Raw genomic sequence first — 15669 nt, forward strand, 5'->3', positions numbered from 1 at the left:
GAATGTCGCCAAGCTACGCCCAGCCCACAGTACACATCAACAAGTCCTCTGCCAACGAGTCTGCCGGCCTCGACCTGACACAGCATCTCTCTACCATCTTCCAAGATCCGCCCATCATCGTCATGCCTCCTCTCTTTGACGACAATAGCAGCATTGTCAAGCCCACTCCGCGTGTCATCTCTGCTGAAACCAGCTTGTCCAAAAACGATGCGAAGTACAACATCAACTTTCGCGCGTTGGAGAAGCTTCCTGGTGGCGTGACTACATTCGAGGCGAAGCGCGAAGCCGTGCACGCTGGTGCGGAGGTATCAACAAAGGTGGATACGTCCAACGGCGAGACCAAGGTCGGAGATGTCAGTGAGGTTTCGGAGGATGGGGAGGTTCTCACGCCAAAGGCCTCTGCTGTTACTGAGCACCGCATCCCGAACGGCAACGAGGAGCTCGCAAGCACATCGGGTGATCCGAACGACAAGTTCACTCCAGCAGTCGGCTCGATTGCTGAAGATAACACTGAGCGGACGGCTGATGGAATTGGCGATGCTGGACCTGTAGAGAATACCGAAGAGGCTCGCAAATCTGCCTATGCCCACTACGTTCAAGATCAGATTGATCTGGCCGAAGAGGACTTGCGTACGGCGCTTGAAGACGCCAAGGAACTTCGGGTTGCGCGGGCGATGATGGAGAAGAATTTCGAGGAGGAGCTTGCTGTGATCGAAGCTAGAGAGAAGGAGTTGATGGAGAAGTTGAGGAAGTGTCGTGAGAGGGTGCGGAAGTCGGTGATGATCGATGAGGATTAGGTGAAGGCTAAGGAATGGTGAAGAAGGATGTCGATCTTCGCGAGCAGAAGCCTGAAGAGGGATCGGAGGGGGGAGACAAGGTTGAGGAGGTGAAGAAGGATGTCGATTCCCCTTGGCATTCCTAGCGAGCAGTGGCTTCATGAGGAGTAGGATGGCTGATGAGTACCATGACGGTCGACTGGTGGGTCGAACAGTCCAAGAAAGTCTGTCCTGGTTTGCCATTTGGAAGTGGCCCGACACTGACGAGATCGAAATCAGATTATAATGTATGGGCTGGAGGTTAATGGTGAGAAAGTGCGCCAACACACAGAGCGAGCTGGATATCGGAATGTAGCTCGAAAAATTCATGCTGATGCCGAAGAATCTCTTCCTTTAATCGTCATCAGTCATCTTGTCTAGAACCTACTTGTCGCCTTGCGTCGTCTTCACCAACTTCTCATTGATTCAGAGATCTGGAAACCTGGAGTTTCAGCAAAGTTTCTTCTGCCTCCTTTAGGTCTTTCGGCAAGGTCGTAGTCGTCTTCGGCCAGAAGGATATGCGGACTGAAGACGGCTCATCTTAAACATCTTCTATTACCAGAATGATAAGAATTCCATTTCCGATGGAAGTAGAGACAAAGCTTCGGTGTCTTGCCAGCAGTTCCAGAAAAGTGATGCCTCGTATTCGGATCCAGACACTTATGCAATTTGCAAACCATAGTCATTCTGCTCATGAATACCTGCTGCGGTCCAGCAGCAGCGTACATCAATCAATGCAGTCCTGCGATGGGGATCACTTTCAAGACCTGTTCGAGAATGTGTGAGGTGCACTTGATCGATCTTATAAGAAGACGCGAGGTACAACCATTTCGTCGGCTGGCTCGAGTCGAGAAGCATGATCCCAAAGTCTCTGAATCTTGCAGGTTGGTGCTGATCTGCCCATCTAGAAGTCTCTTGTTTGTCTGATGATGTCTCCACCGATCCAGGGAATTCTTGTGAGCCAGCCATGAAAAATTGCAGAGCTGATTCTGGTCGCCCTTGACCGGCTTGGAATGCTGCTGCATAAATCCGCCGCGGATTTCTTGAGGAATCATCTGAGAGGTTTGCTTGGGAGAAGAAGTGATGATGTTGCAGTAGAAAGGTCGATGTTCCGCCACACCCGTAAGCGCCGAGTGATAGGCGAGCAACACAGGCATTCCGAATGCAGGCTGCGCCATTGCTGAGGAAGCAGCCGGAAAGATATTCAAAAAGCGAATGAGTGCGCGAGCAAGTATCGTATAATCGATCTCAGCCCAGATAGTTAGACCAAAAATCCTTCTTCCAAGCATTGACAAGCTGCTTAACCTTGCTGTCCGAGAAAGGATGAATCTGCGTAGCAAAGAAGCCTGCCACACCCTTCTCTCTGCAAATCCACCATACGATATTAGATGCGCCTCCCCAGCACAGGATATTGGCTGGTTGACCGATCTCAGGAGTCTCGCCGCCGTGAACAAGCAGTCCTCCGAGACCGTGATTGACGTACTCTTCTTTCACGGGCCCCGCGACCATGTCCCAAGCTGGTTTGAGTTGCATCAGCATTGGAATCCCTGGCGAGTCTTTTGCGAGCTGCGGTTCGAACATCATGTCGATTGTGGAAGGGTTGAGCAGTTTGGGGGAGTCGGAAAGCAGATCCGCTAGGACAGCGGTGTAGTCTGCCATGGTCAAGACCAATCCGTGGCCGCCTTCCTCGTCTTCGTCATTGTCGCCGTAAGCATAGTCCCAAGGCTCTAGTTTGCGGGAAGATTTTCTCTGCGCGGCTTTCATCAAGCGGGCTTTGTATTCTGGGTGGTGAGACACATGAAAGGTCGGGAAAGGAGGCGAGCGGCCAACACGTTTCCAGATGTTCTCAATCATGTAATTCTCCAGTGTTGTGTTGTTGAGACGTGCTACGGCAAGTCCTGCCCAGTCTAGACCAACGCCGTAAACCCAACCTTCTCCGGGCTCGAAGAGAAGAGGGTAGCACATTTTCTCGGCGATCTTGTTGGAAGAAGTTTTCGCACCGGTAGCCTCCCAGGCCGTAAGCAGAGGGCTGAGAAAGGGATAAGCCATGCCGGACATGTGCGATAAGAGGTGTCGAGGTGTGATGGCTTTCGATGCCGGAGTGTACTCTAGCTCTCCGGCCTCCGTTTTGGAGATGATGTTCCGGTTGTCGAGCTCGGGAAGCACGCGGGTGACTGGCTCATCGAGGGCGATCAGACCTCGCTCGATACATTGAAGAATCGCTATGCTCGTCACGAGCTTGGTGGCGCTGGCCATCTTGAGCACAGCATCTTCACGCAAAGGTTGGGCGTCAGATTCAATGGAATCCCAGCCTACGGTTTTGCTGTAGATTTCCTTTCCTGCGTAGAACGTCAGCCAGTCTTTTCGTGGTTCGTAAAGGAGCGAGCAACCATTCTTGTCGACACATTTCGTCAGCACACCATGGACGACTGGCTCTGCCTTGTTGGTGTACTCGGAGAGCAAGCGGTCGAAGTCGGCCATCGGGGAGAGCTGATTGAGCACAGATTCGGAGGTGAAGTCATCAAATATATGCAATGAAATGAGCCCAGCCTCTTTTCAGCTGTATCGGGAGTAGCGCTTTTACTTCCAGTGAGGCTGTACTGTATGGGCGACGAAAGGATGAAGTCGAAGGAGGAAAGCTTTCCGTCGAGCGTAGGAGTCTTGGCGGCGCCCAGACCAGAGGCGACGAATGCATGGAACATTGAGCATACCACATCGGTTACTAAGCAGTATTGCCCGATCCTTCACCGCGCATCTTTAGTACAGCCCACTCCCATATCCCAAGTCCGTCCATTGCATCACAAACTTCGTGAGCTCATGCAAGCCGGCCGATTGATCTTTATCTGGCCTATCGCAGGACCCATAATACACCCAGTAACACCCGTAGGGCGTGCGGACCAACCGACTCTCCCTCAACATTCTATTCTATCCACCATCACATATCCTCCTCCCTCCACATCCCCTCTCCCCCACCATCATTCTTCTCGAAATGTCCTCTGACATCGTCGTCCTCGGGTACGTACGTCACATCCCAACGAATCTCCTTCAACAAGTACTAATAGAGCAAAGAGCCGGAGTCACAGGCCTCACAACCGCCTTGATCCTCGCTCGTCAAGGCCATAAAATCACCGTCGTCGCTAAACATATGCCGGGAGATTACGATATCGAGTATGCGAGTCCTTGGGCGGGGGCGAATTATTTGCCGTAAGTGTTTACAATATAGTTCTGCCAAAAAGAAAGAGAGAGAGAGAGTGTGTGTGTGGGGGTTGTGATGGGAGGGGGTTTTTCCCCCTCTTTTGGTTTATGTTATGAGATGTTGTTCCGTCGCTGATTTTCTCGAACCACAAAAGTGTGTCTGTCAAGGGAACGGAATTTGCGAGGTATGAGGAAAATACTTGGCCTGAGTTGGAGAGATTGGCGAGGCATGTTCCGGAGGCGGGGATACATTTTCAAGGTATGTGTTTACTACGCTCTTTCCTACTTAGGCGAGAAGTGTTAGAGAGAGAGAGCGCGCGCGAATTGGGCATATACTGATATGCAACAGAGACGTACGTCTACCGAAGAGCGAAAGATGTTGGGACGCCGGTTGGGGATTGGTTCAAAGAGCTGTTGAGGGAAGATGCGTGGTTTAGTAATGTTGTGCCTAATGTGAGTGAAGTGTTTGGCAGCGTTGGGGAGATCAATACTGATGCCCGCATGCAGTTCAGAGTTCTTCCTACATCTGATCTGCCAAAGGGCATTGAGGGTGGGACGGCGTTCACATCGGTGTGCATTAACCCGGCCATATACTTACCTTGGCTGGTCTCGGAACTCCTCAAGCTTGGTGCTGTGATGAAGCGTGGAATTGCAGGCCACGTTGCGGATGCAGCGAAACTTCATCACACCGGGAAGACGGCTGATGTTGTTGTGAATGCCACAGGTCTGGGGTCTCTGACGCTCGAGGGTGTAGCAGACACGAAGATGTATCCCGCTCGAGGACAGATTGTGCTAGTGCGGAACGAAGCCGGGGTGATGGCGTCGACATCCGGCACAGACGATGGACCCGATGAAGCAGTGTACATCATGCAACGAGCAGCAGGTGGCGGCACCATCCTTGGAGGATGTTTACAGAAGGGCAATTGGGAATCTCAGCCTGATCCGAATCTGGCTACTAGGATTATGAAGCGTGCTGTCGAATTATGTCCGCAGCTGGTGCCTGAAGGAGCAGGTATTGAAGGCTTGAGTGTGATTCGACACGGTGTTGGACTCAGACCGATGCGAGACGGTGGTATTAGAGTTGAGAAGGAGGCTATTGCTGGAAGGGATGGGAGGAAGGTGAACGTGGTGCACAATTATGGGCATGCTGGCTATGGGTACCAGACGAGTTGGGGTGTCTGCCAAGCGGCTGCTACGCTTGCGAATGAGGCACTGCAGCAGAAGGCGAAGCTATAGATCGAGTGGAGAGAATGTCGCCAAGATTCTGCATGTGCTTCAGTATTGCAAGTGCTCTACCGGTACCTCCGTGGCACAGACTGCGAGTGATGAGTGCTGGCCGCGTGGTTGTATTGTATTGTATTGGCGGGCGCGTGGCAGTTCACGGGTGGGTGACGTCGGCCACGCGCGCACGGTTCGCAGGAGCTTCCCAGCCTCTCAGGTGTGAGCTCCACGAGCCCTCGGCCGTGTTTTGTTCTCTTCTCAATAATCACCCAACACAAACCATTTCCCTTTGCTCCGTACCAACGTCTCCCGACGCAAATAATCACCTCCACTACCACCTCCGACCCCATTTGAGCGCCAACGTCAATCAAGATGGACTTCTCCGATGTCTTGTCAGTAGCTATGCGCCTGGCCTGGCCTGGCCTCCAGCTAACAACGAAACAGTCGAATCGTTAACCTGGTCGTGGGTGTGTTGATGATATTGGGCGGGATTGGACAATTCTGGCCAAGCATCAACGTGTAAGAGGTGCCGAATCGAAGTCCTGGGGACAGACAGGAATTGATGGCAGAAACAGGCAAAGTGTCATTATTGCGGTATATGTCTGGATCTTTGGTCTTGGTATGCATCGAGGCGCGAGTCCATGATCTGTGAATCGTGCTGACCCATTGATCTACAGCCACCGCTGCGCTCGGTATAAACCTCTTCCAGGCCTGCCTGACGAATGCGACCTGCTTACGATTGGCGCAGAATTCCAGATCCCACCTCAAGTCGCCCGATATGCCTCGTTCATGTTCTCCTTCATCGGCCGCGGAGTTTGTAAGAGATGCGCAGGAACAACGAGGCAGGGGCTGGAAGCTAATGGGAGATAGTCTACATCTTCGTGGGTTGCATAATAATGGGTGACAACTGGTGGAAGTACCTCTCCGGCGCTCTCATCACCTTTGCTGGAATCGCATACGTTGCAATGGAGTTCATGCCCAACATTGAGCCCCCGGCTAATATGAGGTGAGAGAACTATCGCATCGGCACGGAGGATTGGCTGACAAGCTTTGCAGAGACGCTGATGCGGGCTGGGGCGCTGAGCAAGTCTAGACAATGACACGGAGACCAACAGAAATGATCTGGGCTTCGAGGAGTCCATGATGGGGTTAGAGAGTGGAACACGCTTTGCACTTGTATGGCAAGCTTTCGCACGAGTTCAGACCCACAAATGGAGAAGCAGACGATATACAACGAGCGATAGCGAGCGGTTTGCAGCTGGAAAGCGAACTGCATTGATCGATCGACGACGAGCCTGCGATTAGACAAGCGAAGGCGTAGAGGCGCAAAGAGAGCATGTATAGTGCAATGAACTTTGAACGTTAGCATATGGAACGCGCCAGTCTTGCTCAAGCAGTACTATATCCGGTTCCCGTGACAAGATGGGGTGAGGTGTGATCTGGATCCAACAAGCTGACGGAGGACACAGGCACCAGGCTAGGCCTTCACTACGCCACATGATTCGGATTGAGCTGCGAAGGGGGGTACTCTACGCTGAACCAGGATACCGAGACTTGCGGATGGTAGTATGCGACACAGTGGAATACGCACATCGTCACGTAATGCGCCAGAACGCGACCACTTCTTGCAATGAGAGTCTCGGTTGGCTTGCCATTCAGCCCAAAACGCAATCCTACCAGCAACCATGGTATCGATGACGAAAAACAAGCTCCAGATACGGGCCTCCTCGACACGCTCGACCTCCAACGCACAGGCGACTTCAAAGTAGTACCTCTTAAAGACGACGGGAAAGCTTCCGTCTACTGGTAACCAGCGTCAAGTCACCGTTTCTCGGAACGCAACGAATGTTTTGCTTCGAAAACTCCCTTCCCTCTTCGTACTTACTTCATGGACGCGTTCGAACCGTATACCCCCCGCACCTTCTCACACTTCTAATCGACCCCTATCATCCCCTAGGCTACGCTCAATGGAACTGTGCCGCTCTTTCGTTCCATCAACCGGAAATCGAAGGAAGAACCAAAATCCTCCCACTACTCAGACTTCGGAGCTGTTTTGACCACGGGTGATCCCGATCGGCCTAAGCGCACTCAACACTTGGTCCTTCTAGCCTTTCAAGTAGATCTTCGCGGAGGGATTGATGTTGGAGATTTTTTGGGAGATGCTAGCTCTTTCATAAGCACGCACGACTTTCGCTCGGCTCGGTCGGAGTGCGTGTCTGGATTTTTGTGTGAGAAAGCGCCTTAATCCAAGGTCGCAGGGAGATCGAGTTGCACGTCCTCGAATTCGCTTGTGTGCTGACGAGGTCTGTCGGCTCCGACTCGTTGCGAGGAGGTAGTCTCTGCTCTTATGTGCTCGTAGGTCGTGTTCTTCTTTCATCGTTCTGGAGGGAAACGAATCGTTCGTCTTGACCGGACTGAAGTCGGCAGGACGGGTGGCATTCTCGAAGGCGAGACGGGAAATGGAGTTGGTGTGGCCAGTAAGGAGGCCTGGAGATGATCGAGAACGATGATCAACGGAGACCGATTATCTAGATTTTCTTGGAATGGCTCGGTGTAACTGTGGATAGTCCTGTACAGTGAGCCTGTCTGCTCCCGGTATGTACATCTCCCACTGCGACCTGTCACCTGCATATTCGTTGTCGCTGCATCCGAGTGCCGTGGGAGTGCAGGAAGCGTGAGTGGAGCGAGGGAGGCTTGCTTGCAGAAATCGTCGTGTGTGGTTGGCATTGAAGTGCGTATAGGAGCCATAGCCGGCGTGTCGATGTCACCGACCCGATAGTGTTCAGAAAAAGGGCGGACCAATCAGCGAGATTGCAGTGGTAAGTAACTAAAATTGCATGCATATCTGCTTACCTCTCCCGGCTTAGACTGACCTCTCGACGACTTGCCGTGCGCCGGTGACACGCATCGTCTCTCGGTCAGATCATCGAGAAAGACTCAGCGAACGATTAGTTCTACGCCTGCACACTGGACCAGCCTGGATGACACGCTCTCCGGACTGGAAAGCAGCACTGTTCACCGCCTACGCCTCGCCTCCCCTTTCACGCCTGCCTGGCTCTTACTCGGGATTCATTCCAGCCAGAGATCGCCGCACTGCCGCAGGAAGGACGGCGAGGTGAGGTGTGATCGAAATATTATCAGATCGAACCCCATCAGATAGACTCCGCACCCCCCATCCACCACACCTGGGAACTCGTGCGCCCGTCGTTCAACCACACCACGCCACGCCACGACCGGGACACCCCATGCGGCGGTAACGGTACCAAAGCAGTGCAACCGCTGAAGTAACAATGGCAACTTCGCACGGAGAAAGTCCAGCTCCTCCCTCAAGACCCAAACCACTGTCACCGACCATGTCTGTCCTTGGACTTCAGCGAGAGCATTCCCAGCAGGAGGTCGAAGCCGCTCGTCAGCTGCTCGAGCACTCCCAGGCCAGCGCATCGCATGCTCCCGTGCGAGATCCTGCCCCGAGTACTTCGAGCAGTCACGCACAGCCCTCTCCATCAAGTGCACCTGTATATCGCGATACCTACACCATTGCGCGGCATGCTCAGAGCTCCCCTCAACCCTCCACCGTCACGCCAACGCTCAATCCCGAGCGGCCCTCACCGCCAAGCAGCAGTGCGCCAGGGGCTCAAATGTGCAGGTAAGATGTATCATGATGTTGATGAGATATGTTCTGACATTGTGCAGCAATTGTGGAACAACCAAGACACCGCTCTGGAGAAGATCCCCCGCAGGTGCTGTCATCTGCAATGCATGCGGTCTCTACTACAAAGCCCGCAACCAAATGCGACCTGTTGGCCTGAAGCGAGGCTCTGTGGCTTCATCTCAGGAAGGAGGCCAATCCCACGACAGACAAACCTCACCCTCAACATCTTCCATCCACGGCGGTGCCACTTATGTCTCTGCCGATCAAAGCGTGAACGGCACATGTCCTGGTGGCGGACGCTGCAACGGCACCGGCGGCCAAGAAGCATGCAACGGCTGTCCAGCCTACAACAACCGAATCGCAAAAACCGCCCAAGTCGCTCTCCGCTCAGAACCCAACGAATCCGCATACCTGCGAACAGTAGTACATCAACCCACCCCTCAAACCCCGCAACCACAAAACGTCGTCGTCGCCTGCCAAAACTGCGGAACCACCATCACACCCCTGTGGCGACGAGACGAGCAAGGCCATACCATCTGCAACGCCTGCGGCCTCTACCACAAACTCCACGGCTCCCACCGCCCCGTACAAATGAAAAAAGCCGAAATCAAACGCCGCAAACGCGTCGTCCCCGCCCATCAATCTGCCATCAATCAAACAGACCCCACCTACAACGACGCCATGAGCGACCACTCCGGACCCTCCGATCACCGCGCCACTCCCGATCGGCCCGGAGCTCCTATCCCGGTCGACTTCACCGAAGCGTTCCGGCATCGCGATGACGTGGGAGATGGCAAGAAACGCACCTTCTCCGAAGCAGAGGGACCTTATTATCCTCATCCTCAGAATTCGGGGACCGAGAATGTTTTGGATCATCCTGGGCTGCCGAGTAAGGAGGATCGGAAGGCGGAGTTGAGGCGGAAGGCGGAGATGATGAGGCGCGCCCTGGAGGAGAATGAGAGGGAGTTGGCGGAGTTGGATGATGAATGAGAGCTGCTGGATGATGCAAGGAATTGTATACTGTCCTGTGGCCTGATTATTGCGTGCGAGTATGTGCGTGTGCGTGGAAATGGAATGAAGTATGATTGACGCGATACGATTTTGAACTTTTTCTTTTTACAAAACTTTCGGGAGAGGAGGAGAAAGAAGCATGAAGAAGGAAGGAAGGAAGGAATGGGTGGAGGGTGGATGTGTTACTTTTTTTTTGTTTCGATTGTTGATGATTGATGGCTGAAGCGAATGTTTCACGCTTCTGTGGCTATATGTATGCTCTGTGGGAGAGGCGAGCTTAGCTCAGCTCAGCTCAAGTTTTCGCGTCGTGGGTATGAAGAGAAGACGCGATGCTGTCTCTCGTCTCGTCTTTTTCTATCTTTCTCTCTGCTTTTCATCCATGCTTCTGAAACGAGAAGCCTCTGCTTGCTTTCGATGTATGCCCCAAGACCTGCAGCAGGTTCTTTCTTTCGCCATTTGATGCAGCCGCTGCTCACGTACGTTTCTGCTTTCTTCTCGCCGAACTCCTCTCTCTCTCCGTACAACTTGTATCCATCCATCTCTCTCCCTCCTCTTCAAAACCAAATCTTAATCAACTCCTCACTCACCGCACTCGGCAACAAAACCCCAGACTCGGTAATAATCCCACTGATCAAATCCGGCGGCGTATAATCCACCGCCTCCTCGATCCTCCATTCCCCACCCCGCCCTCTCGACAACTCCATATCCTCCACCCCCTCATCCTCCCTCGACCCCTTCCCCTCCTCCCCCCTCGCAGTAGTACTCGAAGAAGTCCGAAACTCCACCACCCCCTGCCCAATCCCCAAATCCCTCTGTCCCAACGGAAACACCCTCACAAACTTATGACTCTCACTCACCACATAAAACGGTTTTTTCCCCGCTTTCGCCAAAATCCCCATCTGATACGTTCCCAATCTGGAAATGACGCCCCCGTTTTCCACGACGCCTTCCGCCCCGACGAAACATTGCGTGACCTGGTCGAGACAGAAGGCGATGGCGGTGGGAGGGATGGTGGCGACGGGGATGTCGCGGGCGCGGAGGGCGGCGATGTTGGAGGTGGATTCGGAATCGGAGTTGGAGTTGGTGATGATGTAGATGACTTTGAAGCGGAGATTCGGGCTTTCGGCGGCGGATTTCAACAGGGCGCCGACGACGCGGCTGCCGCCGTTGGTGAGGATGACGTTTCCGTCGTTGATGAAGTGGCGGCCGAAGGAGGCGATTGTAGCGCGGGCGGCTTTGGCGCGGTCGACGAAGAGCCGGCCGTTTTGCACGAGGTGGTTGCGGACTTGGTCGAAGTCTCGGGCGCCGGCGGCGGGGCGTTGGAGGTTGGTGATTAGGTATTGTTGGAAGATGTCGGTGCCGGCGGAGAGGGAGATGGAGTTGGGGATGCGGTGTTTCAGTTGTGCGGTGAGGGTTTGGATGAGGTGGAGGGTTTCGCTGACGGTTGTTGCGGGGGTTTGCGCGAGGCCGAGGATCAGGGCTTCGATTGCTGCTACGGGCATTGTGAGGTCGGGGTCTTCGAGGAGGAGGCGTTTGTAGGTTGAGACGACGTCGAAGGGCTGGTCGTCTCCATGTGTGCTTGTTGGGCGTGAGGATGGCATTATTACTGCTGGGTGGAGTTGGGGCAGCGCGCGCGTGCTGCGACTTCGAGTGTGCTTCTACATGTTCAGTTGCACGCGATGCAGGACAGCTTTGTCGTCGTGGAGAACAGCAAGAGTCATTTGCGGGCCGCGAAAGCTTGGCATGCATCACATGCGTTAGAATAGGGTTGGCGAGTGGCGACGCCGCATACATATATAACTTCGTTCGATTCATTCCGAACAATTTCGCCTGCCTCCCCTGAGTAGTGGTTACTATGGCCCTATCCTGCTGTGGCCGTGGGCAGTGATGCGTTGTCCTGAGCCAGATGGCGGCCAATGGCGATGAAACGCGTGACCGGTGAAGGCAGACCGTCTGCGCGTGCATCGCCCTCCGAGCTGCCTTCGAAATGCCTACCTACGCGCTGCGGCGTGCATCTCATATAAGGCTGGCGAAGTCATGCCATCCATGCCGCTGGACCGCGCCTAAACCCCGCCTCAGGTCTCGTCGAACAACGAAAGCCGCGCGCTCGGACTCACTTATCTGCGCACGATGTCGGGCTCTGGTCCGTCCCAGTGGCAGTGGCATCAGCAGTTCGGGCAGTGGTGCTACTTCGACCGTGCCACGCAACAATACCTTCTTCAAGACGGCCGTCGTTTCGCCATTCGAAACCAGCAGCCGAGCAGACCATGGGTTCAAGAGGCTGTGGCCGCCTATCGTCTACGCCAATCAGTCCTGGAACAGTACTTGAGGCGCAAGTTTCCCGAACGCGAGTACGGTCGACGCGGCTTTGCGATTGAGCTGTGGCGAACCCTGCTTCTCCTGCCGTCGTCGCGCTGAGCACCATTTCTAGTTCGACGTCGATTCTTACAAGTTTCAAGTTCCGAGGCAGCTGCAGCCAGTATGTACAGATCTCAGCGCGCACGGCGTACGTCTGCTTACTTTGAACAGCACGAATTGGTGCAAGAGATCAACAGCCTCCGTCATCCCGACTCGGAGTAGTACGGGCGCGCAAGGTACTGACGGCCGAGGTGACTAAGGCAATCGAACCGTCCGTTCGCGTTGCACTAGGGTCATTTTTGAACCGAGTTGGAGTGCCGCAGCAGGGCGACACAGTGTTCATTCTGCCTCCCAAGCTGCATATGGGCGCTATGCTCGTGCGGGAGGGAGCTAATATATAGTCGGCTGCGTATGAAATGCTTAGCTACCCAAAGCTGCGGGGCTCTCTGAGAACACTATCATAATCGCTCTTATACGCCGCCAGCAGTGCTTACACGAATAAATAAACTTGGGTATGCTCACCTTCTATACACACTGTTCTATAGACTCTAAATATCCTCTAAGATATAGATTGCTTAAAGTTTCTAGAGAATGCTATCCTCTACGCTAATTAGTATCCGGGCAACAACTGTAGCATAGATATGTATAACTATACCTTACGAGCAATAAGGAACTAGTTAGATAGGAGGGCGACGGACCTTTTTAGTACTAGCCTATCTGTTAATTTACTAGAGCTATAGAACGGTAACTAGGGTACGATCTGCCTACTTCTTCTCTTAAAGCTAAGAACTAATCTTTATAGAATATTATAAGGTCTCCTTAAAGGACTTAAGCATTACGAAAGCGCATCTTATACGATTAATTATAGTATACCGATAGGATCCTCTTTAGAGACTTTTATTAGTATCTCTCCCCCGATAAGTCTTCTCTCGGCTAATACTATACTTGTTAGATTTATCGGAGCTTAATACTTACGTATACCTCTCGATATTAGCTAGCAAATGCTTCTAGAAATTCTTATATATTAATAAGTGCCTCCTACATTCCTCGAATTCGTATTCCCGTTTAGTAACTAGTACTACGTCTAGGATCTTTATTTTAGTAGGTTCCGTAGCGAGATCTACCTTAAATCGCCGCAAACTAGGCTCGAATGTCCTATACTAGGTAGAAGCGGAAGACATATCGATCTCTACTATAACCTAAAGTTAATCGAGGCTATAAACGATAAGCGACAGCCCTAGTCGATGTTAGAATACTCGGGAATGTACGAGTCTAGTTGGATTTATAAGCAAGAGAAGGAGAAGGAAGTTGCGAGGTTATTCACTTACGGCTTAGTAATAGCTTGTGATTCTTAGCGCTAGGGTATATAAGTAGCTAGTGAGTCCTTTGTTCGAATAGCAAGCAATTCTATCGGTTTACCGCTTATCTATAACAGTTATAAGCCCGGAACGCAAGTGAAGAAACAAGAAAGTTCGAGAAATTACCCGATCAGGCAACCCGCTTGCGCAAGGTTAAACCTTATCCGACGTCACTCCGTAAATCGAAGAAAGCGACCAACTTCGAACAACAATAAGATAACGGTTATTGCTCCGCTATAGACGCCGGTCTATAGGCGAAAAGAACCGATTAATACGAATTAAACGATCTAAAAATATCAACGATACGACCGTTACGAGTCGAGAAATCTAACGATAAAGATGTCTACTACCGAGACGACTATCGGCGCGGTAAAGGGAATTCCGCAACTTACTACCGAGAATTATACTATCTGGATCGATCTAATTCAAGACTATCTATCCGGACAAGGCCTTTGGAGGTATAGGTACGGTATACCGGAATCTATAAGCTAAGATACGGCTAAAGCAAGAGAGGCTAAAGAAGAAGACGCAAAAGCGGTTGCGTTTATTAAGTCTACGGCCGGGGATAAGCGTATACACCTCCTAGGACTACGTACGACTAAGGAGGTAATCGATAAGATAAAGGAAGTAAGCGAGGTATCGACAAAGGAACGGGTTTCGACGCTACTCTCCCGTTTCTATTCCTTTAAAGCACTTAAGGATATCGATACTACGGCTTCAGCTCTTACGCAAATCCAATCCGAGATTAAGGCCGCGGATAAAGACGAAGTTCCCTCGGAGGCCTCTAAGAAGGCAGTCCTTATTTCGTCCTTAGGAGAAGAGTATTCGTCTACCGTATTCGCCTTAAAGGCGGCCGGTTTATCTACTCTTTCCTACGAGGAACTAGTTCAGCGACTACGGGACGTTGAATATACTATTACTACTTCTAAAGGCGACGAAGTAGTAGCCCGATATACTAAGGAAGCAGCGAAAGATAAGGCCGGTAACGGAAAGAAGGGCAATACGACTAATACGCCTAACAAAGCTAAAGGAAAGACGTGTTACTATTGCCAAAAGGTCGGGCACTTTAAACGGGACTGCAGGAAGTATAAATGGGACCAAAAGAACGGAAAAATCTAAGAGAATAATAAGGAGGAATCAAAGATCGCGGCTTAGACAGCTATCGATTCTACGACTCGACTATCTAATAAGAGGGATTGGATCCTAGACTCCGGATGCACTAGACATATGTCTAACGACAAGAACTACTTTACGGACTATAAGGAAATAACCGGAAAAGTTACTCTAGCGAACGGTAAAACAATAAAGGTCGCGGGATCCGGTACAATCCTCGTCCGGTTTAAGGGAATTCCGACTACGATTCCGGACGTTATATACGTACCGGAGATCGGTTATAACCTGCTTTCGATAAGCCAACTCTCGGAACGAGGTATTACGACTCTATTTACTAAAGAAGGGGCTATACTTCGAAGAGGAAACGAAGAACTAGCAAAAGGAGTACGCGTCGGAAGGTCCTACGTTCTAAAGGAATCCGAGTCTATCGGGACTTCGAGAATAGCTACTACTACGACTAAAGGTACTACGCTACTTTGGTACCGACGCCTAGGACATCCGGGAGACGAAAAACAACGAAACGTACATAAAGTACTACTAGGAGTCCCGGAGCTTTCGACGTTAAATAAGTCTTGCGAGACTTGTATTACTACGAAGTCCGATAGACGACAAAGTCGAGAAGAACCCGAAAAGGCAGACTATTGCCTAGATAGGGTATATATCGATTTTTAGGGTCCGTATAAGTATAGTACCTTAGGAGGAAACAGGTATATACTAACGATTACGGACGACGCTACGAGACGGTTAGATATCCGTCTTACTCGCTATAGAAGCGACGTATACGAAGCCTTTAAGGCTTGGAAAAACGAGGCCGAACTCGAAACCGGGAGAAAACTAAAGGCCGTAAGAATCGACAACGCTCCGGAGCTTATTAAAGCTCTTAAGGCCTATTCGGGACTACGAATCGAAACAACGACGCCCTATACTCCGGAACAAAACGGAGTAG

General features: G+C 51.8%; 8 protein-coding genes across 8 annotated transcripts; 5 read left to right on the plus strand and 3 right to left on the minus strand.

Annotated features, from left to right (window-relative positions):
• Positions 1-2: 2 nt before the first annotated feature.
• MYCFIDRAFT_200012 (uncharacterized protein) lies at positions 3-797 on the plus strand (the record flags this gene model as incomplete). Its single annotated transcript, XM_007932977.1, has 1 exon — positions 3-797. The coding sequence occupies one exon, from the start codon at positions 3-5 to the stop codon at positions 795-797; it is 795 nt and encodes a 264-aa protein (XP_007931168.1).
• Positions 798-2063: 1266 nt separating this feature from the next.
• On the minus strand, positions 2064-3296 carry MYCFIDRAFT_43455 (uncharacterized protein; the record flags this gene model as incomplete). The annotated part of the gene is made up of 2 exons (XM_007932343.1): positions 2064-3154; positions 3206-3296. 2 exons carry the CDS (start codon positions 3294-3296, stop codon positions 2064-2066), a joined length of 1182 nt encoding a protein of 393 aa, XP_007930534.1.
• Positions 3297-3609: 313 nt separating this feature from the next.
• Positions 3610-5283, plus strand: MYCFIDRAFT_212492 (uncharacterized protein). The gene is made up of 5 exons (XM_007932978.1): positions 3610-3830; positions 3885-4019; positions 4166-4269; positions 4360-4463; positions 4518-5283. The coding sequence occupies exons 1-5, from the start codon at positions 3805-3807 to the stop codon at positions 5244-5246; spliced, it is 1098 nt and encodes a 365-aa protein (XP_007931169.1). The 5' UTR covers positions 3610-3804; the 3' UTR covers positions 5247-5283.
• Positions 5284-5504: 221 nt separating this feature from the next.
• Positions 5505-6629, plus strand: MYCFIDRAFT_88866 (uncharacterized protein). The gene is made up of 7 exons (XM_007932979.1): positions 5505-5623; positions 5676-5750; positions 5807-5850; positions 5909-5923; positions 5980-6048; positions 6102-6237; positions 6288-6629. The coding sequence occupies exons 1-7, from the start codon at positions 5604-5606 to the stop codon at positions 6322-6324; spliced, it is 396 nt and encodes a 131-aa protein (XP_007931170.1). The 5' UTR covers positions 5505-5603; the 3' UTR covers positions 6325-6629.
• A 242-nt stretch (positions 6630-6871) lies between these two features.
• On the minus strand, positions 6872-7892 carry MYCFIDRAFT_212494 (uncharacterized protein). Its single transcript, XM_007932980.1, has one exon. It carries the CDS (start codon positions 7606-7608, stop codon positions 7336-7338), a length of 273 nt encoding a protein of 90 aa, XP_007931171.1. The 5' UTR covers positions 7609-7892; the 3' UTR covers positions 6872-7335.
• Positions 7893-8125: 233 nt separating this feature from the next.
• MYCFIDRAFT_216796 (uncharacterized protein) lies at positions 8126-10824 on the plus strand. The gene is made up of 2 exons (XM_007932981.1): positions 8126-8877; positions 8925-10824. The coding sequence occupies exons 1-2, from the start codon at positions 8522-8524 to the stop codon at positions 9871-9873; spliced, it is 1305 nt and encodes a 434-aa protein (XP_007931172.1). The 5' UTR covers positions 8126-8521; the 3' UTR covers positions 9874-10824.
• On the minus strand, positions 9474-11582 carry MYCFIDRAFT_53594 (uncharacterized protein). Its single transcript, XM_007932391.1, has one exon. It carries the CDS (start codon positions 11493-11495, stop codon positions 10449-10451), a length of 1047 nt encoding a protein of 348 aa, XP_007930582.1. The 5' UTR covers positions 11496-11582; the 3' UTR covers positions 9474-10448.
• A 426-nt stretch (positions 11583-12008) lies between these two features.
• MYCFIDRAFT_205210 (uncharacterized protein) lies at positions 12009-12790 on the plus strand. Its single transcript, XM_007932982.1, has 2 exons — positions 12009-12373; positions 12424-12790. Exon 1 carries the CDS (start codon positions 12025-12027, stop codon positions 12310-12312), a length of 288 nt encoding a protein of 95 aa, XP_007931173.1. The 5' UTR covers positions 12009-12024; the 3' UTR covers positions 12313-12373; positions 12424-12790.
• The last annotated feature ends 2879 nt before the right edge of the window (positions 12791-15669 follow it).

Source organism: Pseudocercospora fijiensis (genome assembly GCF_000340215.1).
Source record: "Pseudocercospora fijiensis CIRAD86 unplaced genomic scaffold MYCFIscaffold_9, whole genome shotgun sequence".
Classification (NCBI taxonomy): Eukaryota; Fungi; Ascomycota; class Dothideomycetes; order Mycosphaerellales; family Mycosphaerellaceae; genus Pseudocercospora; species Pseudocercospora fijiensis.